Here is a 14,400-nt window from a genome sequence, read left to right as displayed (position 1 = left end):
GAGACAGTAATTTTATACTAAATAAAAAACTCTTCTAAGATGCAAGCAGTTGGGAAATACAGGCCTGTACTAGATACTGACCATACAATCCATAAATTGAATAACCTAATCACTCGTGATTTAATTAATCTAATCACTGAAATTCTATGGGTTAAATACTATTACAGGCCGTTTTTAAGAATTCCAAACATGTTTTAGCCGCCTCTTTGGCCCTACCAGCGCGTGTAAGCTTTCCTGTTTGTGTATGTGCGCACTTTTTCAAAACCACAGCCTTAGCCACTTATCTCTTGGTATCAACAGTAGTTTTCTAGGATTAGCACTTGGGATTTCTACTGAGGAGCTGCGTGAGACCCAGTTATCAGCCCATCGAACTTCAGTGAGCCACAAAGCAAGGTTCTGACCCCCAAAACACGAACTACCGAAAGCGGGAAGCCCTCTTTACAGTCCTCACACCGAGTCCAGCAGGAACCTTGACCTCAAGATGGCGTCGCGTAATCATAAGATTCAATCAGCTCCAATCAAAAATGGCAGGGTGGGTCGTAAATGACGGCTCAAGACTTTCTAGCCCTCATTAGGCGCTCCATCTCTATGGTGACTCGCCGCTGCGTGGTGATTCAGAGCCAAGAGTGAAGACTATCTATACGCGCTCTTCTCTATGATCCTCCTCCCCACGCCCCTGGCCGCAATGCACGCCGGGCACTAGGAAGACCTCCAGAAGAAGCTCCCCGCGCAGCGCGGCAGTGTTTTGCGGCCTGTGCGAGTAGGCGCTTTGGAATCAGTCTCCCGGATAGCGGCGCGCAGAAACCTCGAACCGGTGGAGCCCACTTGTAACCTGGAGCCCGGAAGACCGCGAAGACAGTACCGTTTCCTCAGCGGCGGGTGAGTTCACGCCTCAGAACGCGTGTGGAAACCGGGAGACTGGGTACTTCGGTTGGGGGCGGAGGGAGAGCCTGGGAGGCTGCGAGAGGGCCGGGGTGGGATGGGAATAAGGGGACGGGGGCGGGGAGTTGGGGTGGGGGAGGGGACGGGCACGAGGCTTGGGTTTCTCCACTTCTCTAAGGCCTGGAAAATCTGTGGGCCTAGCGGCAGCCGGTGCAGGCCAGACCTCCCGGCAGAGCCTTCCTCCTTGCATTGTCGCCCACTTTTCCTTTCCTTTCCCCGGCTCGCCACAGAGTGGCCTCGGCCCATTCTGGACTCCGCGTTTGCCAGAAAACGAGCGGTCGCCCCCCTGGGGAGTCCTTTCCTGAGATCCCTTTCAAGCCTGAGCCTGCGGAAGCCCTCCGGTAGATATTCTGGGCCGAGGGTACAATTGCTGCAGACTCTGCCTAGAAGCTGGCCAGCACCCACCCTTTTTAGCGGGGGTGGGGTAGGGGGGCTGGCCACCGTCTCATTTCTTTCCCTTCCTCTCTGGTCATCTAAAGCCCGCCACCGAGTGAACTGCCCTCTCTCCCCCCGTCCCCCCCACTCCCCCCGCCCCCCACCCCGACTTAAATTTAGCTGCTGCCCAACTTTTCTAGCACCCTCCTGGTTGGTTTGCCTGTCTTAAGATTGTGATGAGTGTTGTGGCCCTGCCCCTTTGCTCCCCTGGAGGTTACAGTAAACTGTGTCTCCATTGATTCTAGGAGAGGTCCAACATCCACGTTAGAATATGTTACTTCGTTCTCATCCGTCTGTGGTCTTCATTACTGCTTTTACAACACGTTTTTAGAACAAGTTCTAGGAGTATGAAGATTATTTTGAAGTTACGTAATACGGTTTTTATATTGCCACGGAAAAGCTATTTTGATAACTGGGCAGAGTGGAGCAGACCAGAAGGAGGGAGGAAATTGGGCTTCTCTTGCACCAGACTGCTCTAGTTGTGAAGTACTGTGAATTGGGTATTTGGCAGTAAGCAATTTTTATATTGTTTTGAGAGCTTTACTTTCTAAAAGGTAATTTCCAAAATGTTCAGAGGGTGGAAAGGCAAACAGTTGGTCAGTAATAGTTCCTCACGATTCAAGTGGAGATACTATGCTGTTTTAACTCATTTAATTTTTCTTGAAGCCTTGGTTTTCTTCACCTGTAAAGTGAAGATTATTGATGATATCCACCTCGTAGGTTATTGGCGTTGGGAATTAATTGAGAGAAACGAATGTAAAATCCTTAGTGCAATAACCAGGTAACATATTAAGTGTTTAGGCATATTAACTGATAGTGTTTGTTGTTTAAGAATTTTCACTGAGGTACAGGAGCCTATCCCTGACTTAACATTTCTTCCAGTGTACCCTGGATAGAGTTGTATAAAGTCAGAGTTAATCATTAGTATGTTATTATTAGAAAGAGGCATTGTGATAAGCAAAAACAGCCTTTGGATTGGCAATTTAGGATAGTGGGGACCTTGGAGTCCTTATCCGCGAATTGTATTCTTTTGGATAAGTTAGCTTCTTCATCAGTAAAAGAAAAATATATTTTACACTAGGTAATTTGGGAGGCTAAATGAGATGACCTGTGTTGAAAGCTTTTGTAAACAAAAGTAGATTAAAATTAGTTGATGTTTTCATGACATTGGTAACCCCAGAAGATGAATTATTTCCTTTTTGGCTACCCCCAAGTTAGCTGTATTTCATATACTTTCTTAATTTACACATAATTTAGAGAAAATTATATTGACTGTTCTGTAGAAATGATAGTAATCATTGGCTCTTAATATTGTATAAAAGCATGCTGTTTATCTTTTTAATTTCTTGATAGTTATTTATGATACTGCTACTGATGTTCATAAGAGGATTTTGATTCCTCAGTTTTTTGAATATAATTTTTCCTAACTTTTTTTGAATTTTGAAACTCCAGAAAATGAAAACATATTTTCACTGAGAATTACTGATATTGCTTTTTAACTTTTTATTTTGACATAATTTCAGACTTAAAAAAATGTTGTAAGAATGGTACAAAAGGATTCTCAAATATCTTTCACCCAGATTCCCCAAATGTTAACAGTTTACCTGTTTGCTTTATCTTCCTCTTCTCTTTGTCTTCATAGTTTTCTTCTGAAATCTTTGCTAGTAAGTTGCAGATGTAGCGTCCCTCTTAACCCCCCCCCAATACTTAAGTGTGTATTTCCTAAAAACAATTACATTCTCTAACAACAAAATCAGGAAATTAATATTGATACAGTGTAGTCTACAGGTCTTAATTTGGTTTTGCCTGAAGGAGTCAGGAATTGGTATTGATAATTTTTTTTTTAAGTTTATTAAGGTATAATTGACATATAAAACACGCTCATTGTAATGTATGATTCAGTGATTTTTTTAGTATATGTGCAGAGATGTGCAACCGTTGTCTCAAAGGCGCTCTCTTTTTTGTTTACAAGTCACTTCCTACTCCCACCGTAGCTCCAGACTGCCACTGATCTCTGTTGCGTTAGGCTTGCCTTGCGTAGGCTGGGACAGTTACGTCATCCATTGTACCTTGCAGGCTGTATGCACAGCAGGAGACAGTGCATGCTACACTAATAATCATTCATATCTAATGTTTAGCCCCTGGGTTGGTTGTGTAACTACATGTATCTTAAAACTTTCTCTCTTAGAACTAATAAAAATAATGTTAGAAAAGAATCTGGCACATAATTGGAGCTAGATGTTCTATGGAATAAATGAGTAAGTTGTATATGAGTGTTTGCTGAGGAGGAACTGTTGGTTTTAGAAAGTTGTCCTGATGAGGTTAGCCTGTTAAGTCTATATCCCAGGTGAAATACTTTGTTTCTGTCAGGATAAATTTGTAATGGATGAATGCATATAAGCAGTAATGGTATTCTTAAGAGTGCAGAAAAAGTGGTTAAAGGTGAAAAAGAAAAGCAGAGTGCATAGATGAAGCTTTAGAAGTTTATTTTGTTTTGGGGGAGGACCAAATTTATTGAGATAAAATTTACATACATTAAAATGCATCCATTTTAATTTCAGTCAATTTTGATGAATACCTAAACCTGTCTGATCACTGCCACAATAGAGATAGGAAACACTTCCAACATAGGTTCTTGTTTTTGTTATTTTGGGCCATAAAGTTTCATCCTTGGTGGATAAAAATGTTTTGAACCTTCCAAAAGTGAAGCACTGCTTTTCAAGTATTCTTTAAATGCTTTAAATTTAAAGTATTTTTTAAGTAAGTCATTTCAATGCTGATAAAATAAGCTCATCTCTGTTAAACCCCACACACAATCCCTCGGCAATTGACCACATTCAGAATATATCTAGAAACCAGTAATGTGTCACTTCACTGCCACCACCTGTTCTAGGCCACCTCTCTTGCCTGGGTTATTTCAGTAGTCTCTTACTTTTCTACCCTTGTTCTCCTCCAGTCTTAACATAGGGGCCAGTGACACTGTTAAAATAAAAGTCAGGTCAAAAACCTTTCGGAATAAAACCAGTATTTTTACAGCAGTTTACAAAGCATTACATTCTTTGAACCCCCTTCCCATCTCCAGTTTGCGCCAGTACTGTGCTTCAGCTGTTGGCCTTCTTACTCCTCGTGCAGACACACCTCAGGTTCTTTGTATTTGCAGTTTCCTTTGCTTGAAAGGCTGTTGCTCCCCAATATAGGGCTTTCTGCCTCATTCTCTTGCAAGTCTTTTTAAATGTTGCCTTCTTGGTGAAGCCTGACCACCTTGTCTAAAATAAAGCATTCTTTAGCTCTCTTCCCTATTTCATTCAACAAAGTACATACCAACTTTGAATATCTTTATAATGTATTGTAAGAGTATTACAGTTTATCAACTACAGGTAGATAAACTTTGCTTATTCTAAAAGTTTATTCTCAGTCATTCCATATACATCAAAACATACCAAACTCTATGTTGAAATATGTGGTTGATACTCTCCTTTTAGGGTGTTTAAAGTGAACATTAATAATTATCAGAGATCACCAGAAATGTTTGTTTTCTGAATTTCCATAGGAGGGGCCATTATCTTATTAAGATTGCCTTCATCTTTGAAGTTCAGCCTATGAATAAGCAAGTTTTAAACAGTTCCAAATAAAAGGGAAATATTCTGTAGAAAAATTGGAGTGAATGAAATGGGTGTATTGCATAAACTAAAACATAATCTGGTTAATTCTTAACAGAATGAAAAGACATTTGAAAACTGAAAAAATATAGTTTAAACGCCAAGAACATAGAGGGTTTTTTTTGTTTTGTTTTGTTTTTAAAGCAGTACTTGCATTTAATACTTGGGGGAAAAGTGATTCTAAAGATGAATTCATGTGAGGCTAGGTGCTTGTCACTGCTCGAATTGTACCCACACGTGGTAACTTAATAAATTTATTTAAAGAGTTTCTTAGAGTTTATTTGTTTACTGATTCATTCATTGAGCAGGTATTAATAACAACTGTTCTTCTAAGAAAGTGCTGAGATAGAGCATTATAATGATAATATAAGAGCTTCTGTAAGTAGGACAGTAGTAGCCCTCAATGTTTTAAAAGGATACACACTCTTGTCCCCTTCCATATAGAATATTTGCTTTTGTTTTGGGCAAAAAAGTATTTTTAAAAATCATTTAAAGATTCAGCACATTTGCAGTCTTAAATTAGTTGCATTCATACCTACTATTTTAAGTCATTTCCAATAGCTTACTAGCTGGTATATGGCATTATTCTAGATATTTATTTTACCTGTAAAGCTTTCTGAATATTTTAAGTGTGCTGTGTTTTTGAAATTGAAGTTTATATTTTATAGACTATTTCAATATTTTAACTTAAGGGAAAACACTCTGAGGAAGAATAGCTATGAAGATGAAGGGCATGCTTTTTAAAGAAATGTCTGATAAAGGAGTAAAAAGATACTCAAATCTCATTAATGAGTAGGGAAATTCAAGGAGAAACGAGTATTTTTTTTTACTTATCAGATTGGAATGATGGTGCGGATAGAAGGAAGGGGCATACCTAGATACTCTTGGTGGGAATATTAATTTGTACAGTAGGTTTGGAGGAGGATTTGGAGGTAAAGTGTAGATATATAATAGTACTGATCTGTATTATTGAATTACTTGGCACAGGTGCTTAGAGTTATATGTCCATTATGTCCAAGAACATTTAATATTATTTATAAGAGGTAAAATACGGAGATAACCATCCATGTTGGTAGGTAGTTGTATGTATATAGTAATAGTTTACTGCATTATAAAGGATGGAGTAGAAGTTGATGACATGAAGAGATGTTAATAATGAGGGAGAAATGTACATAACAATATACTATGATTACATGGCTTGCACAAAAACATAAATGATTATGTATTAGTTTGTGTAGAGAAAGGTATTTTAGAAGAATACAATGATTTATACCAAACTTGGGATTAGAGGCAAGGAAGTGAAGACATGCACTTTTTATCCTCTCTCTTCTGAAGGATGAATAAAACAATATATAAAACCCAGAAAAGAAAATAGTAGAGAAAAACATTTTTTAAAAGCTTTAGACAACTCTGGATCCCTTGTTACGGGGTATAGGTAGGGGAGTTTTTCCAAGGATGCAACAGAAAATCTCCTGTTAATCAAGTTGCATTAATTTTTAAGCTGCATCATTAATATCAGATCAATCCACTTATTTTGGTGCATGAAATCTTGTTAGGACATTCTAACATCATTTTTCTAAACTTTTCCCAGTAGTTTTGGATACTTGAGTAGGTTGACAAAAATATTGACAATATAAAATTTGAGGGTAAGGAAAGTCTTAAGTATTTCTATTCATTAGGGAAAAGACAAAAGTTTTCTTTTAAGTGATACTAGTGTCATAAACGAAATGAAACAGTTCATTGTGTTCTTGTATTTTTAAAAATCAAATACCAGCATCTGATTCTTGAATTTCATCCATTCATTGAATATCGTTCAGGAATGGTAAAGAGGTTTGCTTTAAAGTTTAAGAAAAATTATCACTTTTTTTTCATTGTCATAAATTGGATATTTTCTTTATATTTGAATGATTACAATGGGACCTGATACCTGGAGGTTCCCCCTCACCTCCCCAGGTTTGTAGAATGTCACTGAGACATTGATCTGTTCAAGAACTGGCCAACACTGAATCAGCAAATACTGTGTGACTTTGTTCGTTTAGTTTTCAGGATGCATAAAAAAATGAATGCTTCAGAACACTTAAAAACTGTTAGATATTTTCCTGAATTCTGAGTTTGGTTTAAAAAGATTCATTGATGTTTGGTACTTAATTTTTGGATATTAACAACCTCAAAATTTTTTTCTTCCTTTATATGTATTCCCATATGATTGTAGGAGTCTATCCTGAACTTAGATCGTGTACATTTTGGGAACTTATTTTAGAAAAAATCTAAGTTTAAAAAATTCTCAATGGACAGACAGAGAAAAGAGGGTCTTTGCCAACTCCTTTGGGTAAGAAACTTCAGAATTTTGCAGATACTCTAAAAATGAAGGCCAAGAAACCAGGCATATCAAATTGTAAATTTTTCAAATAACATGATTTGCCATGATTTCTTTCTTTAGACCGCTGCAGTAAGAATGTCTTTCCCCCCTCATTTGAATCGCCCTCCGATGGGAATCCCAGCACTCCCACCAGGGATCCCACCCCCACAGTTCCCTGGCTTTCCACCACCCGTGCCTCCAGGTGAGTTTGTGGTACTGTTGCTTCTGCAGTTGATGACAGTGTTGTGTTAGTTTCTGATATACAAGACAGTGATTCAGTTTCTTGGTTTTTTTTGTGTGTGTGTTTCAGTTTTATATATATGTATAGGCACGTACTTTTTTAAGATTCTTTTTCATTATACTTAAGATACTGAATATAGTTTCCTGTGCTATACAGTAAATCCTTGTTGTTTATCTGTTTTATATATAGTAGTTTATATTTGCTGATCTCAAACTCTTTAATTTTTCCTCCCTGCTTGCCCTTTTGGTAACCATAAGTTTGTTTTCTGTCTGTGAGTCTGTTTGGTAAATAAGTTCATTTGTATCATTTTTTTAGATTTCACATGTACATGGTATCACTTGATGTTTGTGTTTCTCTGATTTACTTCACTTAATATGATAATCTCTGGGTCCATCCATGTTGCTGCAAATGGCATTATTTCATTCTTTTATAGCTAAGTAATATTCCATTGTAAACATCAGTATATACCGCATCTTCATTCATTCATCTGTCGGTGTACATTTAGGTTGCTTTCATGTCTTGGCTATTATATATAGTGCTGTTGTGAACATTGGGGTGCATGTATATTTTGAATTAGAGTTTTCTCTGTATATGCCCAGAAGTGGGATTGTGGGATCATATGGTAGCTCTACTTTTAGTTTTTAGGAACCTCCATACTATTTTCTGGGGCTTCCCTGGTGACTCAGTCGGTAAAGATTCTGTCTGCAAGGCAGGAGTCTGCCTGCAGTACAGTAGACCTGGGTTTGATCCCTGGGTCTGGAAAATCCCCCTGGAGAAGGAAATAGCAACCCATTCCGGTATTCCTGCCTGGGAAATCCCTTGGACAGAGGAACCTGGTGGTCTACAGTGCATGGAGTCACAAAGAGTTGGACACGACTTAGCAACTAAACCACAACAACATACTGTTTTCCATAGGGCTGCGCCAGTTTACATTCCCACCAATGATGGTGGTTTTTTTTAATGTGTCCTTATGTCATTGCAATATTATCTTTAGAAAATACGTGTGTGAGTATTGGTAGAAACACTGCCCGTTAGCATTCTAGAAATGTGATGTCTCATTTTCCTATGGTGGGAGTTTTCATTTCTGGCTGAGTATCAAACTCATCTGGGAAATTAAAAATCTTTATTTAAATAATAGGTAATACATTTATACCAATCAAAAAGGTATACAGTGAAAAACTTTTCTTACCTTCCTATATAATTTATTACTATCCCCTTACTGAAACACGAAAACAAAACAGGGTTATTAGTTTCTTCTTTATCCTTCCAGATGTTTTTTGGTGCATATTACAAGCTGCTCTAAGTATATATTTTTTCTATTCCATTTGTTTTTGTGTAATTCCTTTAACACAGATAATGTAGTAACATCACATATATATACTATTTTGCCTTAACTTATATATATATAGTTTATATATATATTAACTATATATATAAGTTAATAAAAATTAATATATAAGCGTATATATATATATATATGTATTTGACTATTATCTTGGAGAGGTTTCCAAAGTTCTATATAAAAGCTTCCTGTATTCAGTGTTTTATAAAGTAAAAGTTTTTTAAGTCCAACCCCAACGTACTGAATCAAATCCTTAGAAATTAAGGCCCAGGAATGTCTTTTTAACAGGTTCACAGGTGATTCCTAAGTATCCATTTAAGCACAGTTAAGAGAACCCAATTTGAGAACTGTTATCTTGAGATTTATAATTAGCACTGCTTGACTTAAACTTTTCCTCTGGTTTATGAGTGGTAGTTCAGATTTTTTTTTTTAATGGGATTGAAAGCATTTTGTACAGATTCAGTTTCCCTTGTGAAAGATAGTATCTAAGAGTTCTCCTTACGTTGCATGTTGGGAAGTATTTTCATTTAACGTAGAATCCATGTAATTCAGGTTGAAAGCAACAGATGATCTTGTAAACCAACTAGAAGTATTTCTTTTTTAGGAAAGCTTTACATCAGTGACCTGGCTTTAACCATTGGATTATCTGTTTGAAATTACAGTGTTTACTAAAGAGCTTGACTGTTGCAGAATCAAAAGTACCTTGCAATTGGCTAATTTGATGGGTTGTTAATTCATAACATGTACATTACAGAGGCTCAGCTTTGGGGGCCTCCTACCCTTAGGTCAAGTACACAGCTGTGTTGGAGTAGATGTGAAAAGCCACAAGATAAATATGGAATTTTTCTGGAGTATCATTTAAAGCTTCAGCAATTTGAGGGTAAATCATAATTTAAAAAAACAACTACTTATGCATGTACATCGTGGAGTAGAATGCTGTACTTATAAAAGTTTTTAGGACATTTATGCTTGTAACTAGCTGTTCTAAGCTGTTCTTTTAGATAATCATGGATATGTATTTGTTACCCCCTTGCCGCCAGGGACGTAGTGGGAGAGCTTGAGTACTATCACTGTATTATTCCATGTAACAGTTAATGAATTACAGTTAGTAACTTAACTGCCCTGTGATAAAGGAGTTTGTCCTGAAAAGAGGGATTAAGAAAATAGTATTAACAGAAATCTGAGTAGTTATCAACCATCAAACATTAATTTCTTGAGAAGGATAGTGTCCTGAGCCACTTCATTTGGGCATCAATTTTTGAGGGGTTCTTTATTTTTTTATTAGTCTCATAATATCTATTTTCTGATAGTCTTTCCTAGTAACATACTTTTAACCAAGTCCTTGTGTTACACAGTTATAGGGAAGACTAGATTACTTCCAGTTTGTGAAGAAATTTTAAGGCATTGACAATAAAGCTTAATCACTTGTTCAGAATCAGGAAAGGTGATGATGAAAAATCGTTTGTTTCCTTACCGGTGTATTGGTTTTATAGAAGAAATTTTAAATTCCTTTTAATTTTTAAAAAACACATACTAAATGAATTAATAACTGTCCACAATTTTGTACTCATTAAGGCAATAGCAGGTTGTGGTAGTCTTTTTGGTTTATGAGTGTTTTTGTTTTTAAGTTTATTTAGATAGACCAATCTGTAAAGTACATTTGGTTTTGAAAAATATCTCATTAATATCTCACTTATTAGCCTTATATTTCCCCTTAAAAGAACTATGAAGGTACTTATTTTTATGGCATGTACTTAATATAGAATATATTCTTGTATATATAATTATATTCTTAAGACTCATTTTGCTGCTTTTTTTAGGGACCCCAATGATTCCTGTACCGATGAGCATTATGGCTCCTGCTCCAACTGTAAGTATAACTTTTAAGGAGGAGTTACAAGTACTACTGCTTTTAATTGAATCTAAACAATTTGATAAACAGATAAATTATTTTAAAAGTTTAAATAATAGGAAGAAAGAGCATTTATATATATCATACTAATTTAAATATTATTTTCTCTCAAGTACAGTTGCTCCTAAAATAATGCGCCCTAAATAAATTATTTTGTTTTTGTGATTTTCCTCTTATTCTCTAGACTCTTCATATACTGTTACTTCAGATTTAGACATTGACTCTTCCATCACTCCCTCACGTCTTGGTCCTTGAAAGTAGGAGATGTGATCTGACGTATCTGATTTCTTAAAAGAAAAAAAAAATGCAGAAATGATCTAGTAGAAATTTAAAATTTGAAATGAATGTTGAATATATTTTTACACTTTGCTCTGACATACCTGATTTTTAGCTTCTTCAAAACTATTTTTTTTCTCTGTCCTCTGTCGTCAAGCTTTCTTAAGTTTTACTGAAACTTCTTCTCTGCTGAAGTTTTATTATTCAGTCTTATGTCTTGAACTTTAATTCTCCACATTCATAAAAGCTTCTGTACACTCTAGGCATCTTAGTTAAGAATGCTAGTATACTGTAGAAAGAAAGAAAGTGAAGTCGCTCAGTCGTGTCCGACTCTTTGCAACCCCCTGACCGTAGCCTACCAGGCTCTTCTGTCCATGGGATTTTCCAGACAGTAGTACTGGAGTGGATTGCCATTTCCTTCTCCAGGGGATCTTCCCGACCCAGGGATCAAACTCCAGTCTCCCACATTGTAGACAGATGCTTTACCGTCTGAGCCACCAGGGAAGTCCTCAAGACTAGTATACTGTAACACGTGATTAAATGATAACCCCCTTGATGTATATTTAACCAGAATTTTTCTTTGAGTTAATTAGTAGAATATAGAGTTTAAATTGTAATTCTTTTGTGAGGGAGATTAGGTCTCATTACTTTTAGCTATTTTTGTTTTTTTGACCTGTGGGTTTTGAAGAGGGAGGGAAGTGTTATTTATATTAAAAGCGTAGTGAAATAGGAACTTGCTGTGAGGCGGACCAAGGGGGCGGTCCAGCTCTTCTTGCATTGGACATTCATTGGAAGACATGCACTGGGAAACCTCCACATGACAAGTACTCTTATCCTCCTGCATGTCAGCCTAGGAAAGGCAGCTCCCCCAATTCACCACTTCAGTGCTGACTGTATATGTTTTGCTAGATTCAGTTCCAAATATAAAGATGAGTAAGACTATTCCCTCTGGGAATTTGAACTTTATGAAAGGAAAAATAAGATAGAAACACAAGTAACTGAGAAAAGGTAAACCTAAAGTGTGGGGAGAGTGCTATGGGAATATTTGAAATTCTGCAGGAAAATTAGCAGGGATAATTGAAGTTTCCTTTTATACTAGTACAGAGTACAGTAGGTGAAGAAATGTGTGGGTATATTTGAAAACTTTAAATGATTTTTGATGTCTTAAACATAAAATTTCTATCCAAGTTTTTTTATTTGGTCGTCCAAGTTGTGTTTAAAAGAAAGGTAATCCAATAGTGAGTTTCCCTGGTGGCTCAGTGGTAAGGAATCCGCCTGCCAATGCAGGAGATGCAGGTTCGATTACTGATCCAGGAACATCTCCTGGAGAAGGAAATGGTAACCCACTCCAGTATTATTGCTGGGAAATCCCATGGACAGAGGAGCCTGGAGGGCTACAGTCCTTGGGGTTGCAAAAGAGTTGGATACAACTTAGCTACTAAACAATAACAGCAAAATCTAATAGTGACACTTTACTTGTCATGAATAAGTTGTATTAATGAAAAATGTGCTTTGAGAACTTTATATTAAATACATAGAACCTATAGTAATATTAAATATATAGAACCTGTAGTTATATTAAATATATAGAACCTGTCCTTTATGTTTGCTACTTTAAAATAGGTGTTTGGGGACTTCCCTGGTGGTCCAGTGGTTAAGGCTCTGAGCTTCCACTGCAGTGGGCATGGGTTCCATCCGGGTGTGGAAACTAAGTTCCTGCATGGTGTTTGATGTGGCTAAAAAAAAAAAGCTAAAATTGATGTTTTACCCTAGTGTTATATTAAGTGTGACTGCAAATTTAATTGCAAGTTCAAATGTTATTGTCTTTCTTCACTTTAGGTCTTAGTACCCACAGTGTCCATGGTTGGAAAGCATTTGGGAGCAAGAAAGGATCATCCAGGCTTGAAGGCTAAAGAGAATGATGAAAACTGTGGCCCCACCACTACAGTTTTTGTTGGCAACATTTCTGAGAAAGCCTCAGACATGCTTATAAGACAGCTCCTTGCTGTAAGTTAAACTGTTTATTTTTCATTAAAAAACTTTTTTGTTGTTAATTTCAGGCTTAAGAAAAATCAGAGAAGACTGAATTATTGTCTCTTTTATATTTTGAAAAGTTTCAATCCTGCAAAAAAGTTGAATAATGAACACCTTTGCAACACATTTTGCCACATTTGTTTTCTTTCTCTCTCTCCACACACACGCCTCTCAGTTTTTTTCTGAATAGTTTGGGAATAAGTTGTGGCTTTACATTTCACCTCTGAATACTTCTTATATCTCCTATGACCAAGATACTTGCCTGCATTTTTCACACTTAGGAAATTTAAGGCTGATTCAGTATTGTTAATTAAAATACATACAGCTCATATTTTTACCAACAGTTTCTATAATAGGTGTTTTTTGTTTTTGGTCTATAATCCAATCAGGGATGTATATACATTGCATTAATTGTCATGGTTCTTTAGATAGCTTCTTTATTATAAGTTCCCTGCCTCTTTTTGTTTAACTTGTTTTTGTTTTTCGTGATATTGATGTTTTGAAGTGTCTGGGTCTTTTGCAGAATGTCTCACCCGATTTGAATGCATTTTTTAGAATGGCCATGTGATGACTATTCTCAGGTGCAGCATAGGAAGAAACACCATGTCTCTTGGTTCCATTTTTGATGGTATTAAGTTATTTGTTAAGGTGATCTGATCTCTCCATTTTAGGATATCTTTTCTCCCTTTGTCATTAATGAGTAACCTCTGGGTTAATATTTTGAGACTGTGTGAGTTCTTTTCTTTAGAAGCCTTTGGAACAATGATGTTAACGTCTAGTGGCGATTGATTGACTCCCTTTAAAGTTTTTATTCTGAGCATATATAGTCAGTTTTTTTGACTTGGTCATTGATTTTCTTTTTTGTCTTAGTCTTAAAATTCATCCTGATGCTACATGCACATTTTAAGTGAAAGAATACTGATTTTTTTAATGAAAAATAATGCTATCCATACTCACTCCTTCCATAATCTCTACTATGTCTTAGAGAAGTTATTTTAAATTTTTTTCCTTTTTCATTTTATAGGTAATGTACATTATTGCCATTTCTGTTTTATAAATCATGTTATCTTTGCATTAAAAAGTGTTCAGAAAAAAAAGGGATTTAAAAAATAAACATAAAACCTAGCTTTGTCAGATCTTAGTGTTTTGGGATGCTAGCTTTAGATTTTCATCCCAGAGAAACAAAACATGAAGGTCCTA

At 36.4% G+C, this 14,400-nt stretch overlaps 1 protein-coding gene across 1 annotated transcript in view; it reads left to right on the top strand.

The window, feature by feature from the left end:
* Positions 1 to 693: 693 nt before the first annotated feature.
* RBM25 (RNA binding motif protein 25) overlaps positions 694 to 14,400 on the top strand; it is a 47,857-nt gene continuing 34,150 nt past the window's right edge. Inside the window, exons 1-4 of the mRNA XM_070377589.1 lie at positions 694 to 879; positions 7,477 to 7,597; positions 10,799 to 10,848; positions 13,006 to 13,173. Of these exons, the coding sequence (XP_070233690.1) occupies positions 7,492 to 7,597; positions 10,799 to 10,848; positions 13,006 to 13,173 (324 nt within the window). The 5' untranslated portion in view covers positions 694 to 879; positions 7,477 to 7,491. The remainder of the gene's footprint in view (positions 880 to 7,476; positions 7,598 to 10,798; positions 10,849 to 13,005; positions 13,174 to 14,400) is intronic.

This window comes from Bos mutus, chromosome 10, assembly GCF_027580195.1.
Source record: "Bos mutus isolate GX-2022 chromosome 10, NWIPB_WYAK_1.1, whole genome shotgun sequence".
Lineage (NCBI taxonomy): Eukaryota > Metazoa > Chordata > Mammalia > Artiodactyla > Bovidae > Bos > Bos mutus.
The sequence above is the reverse complement of the archived record's forward strand: the minus strand, read 5'-3'. Positions and strand labels throughout refer to the sequence as shown.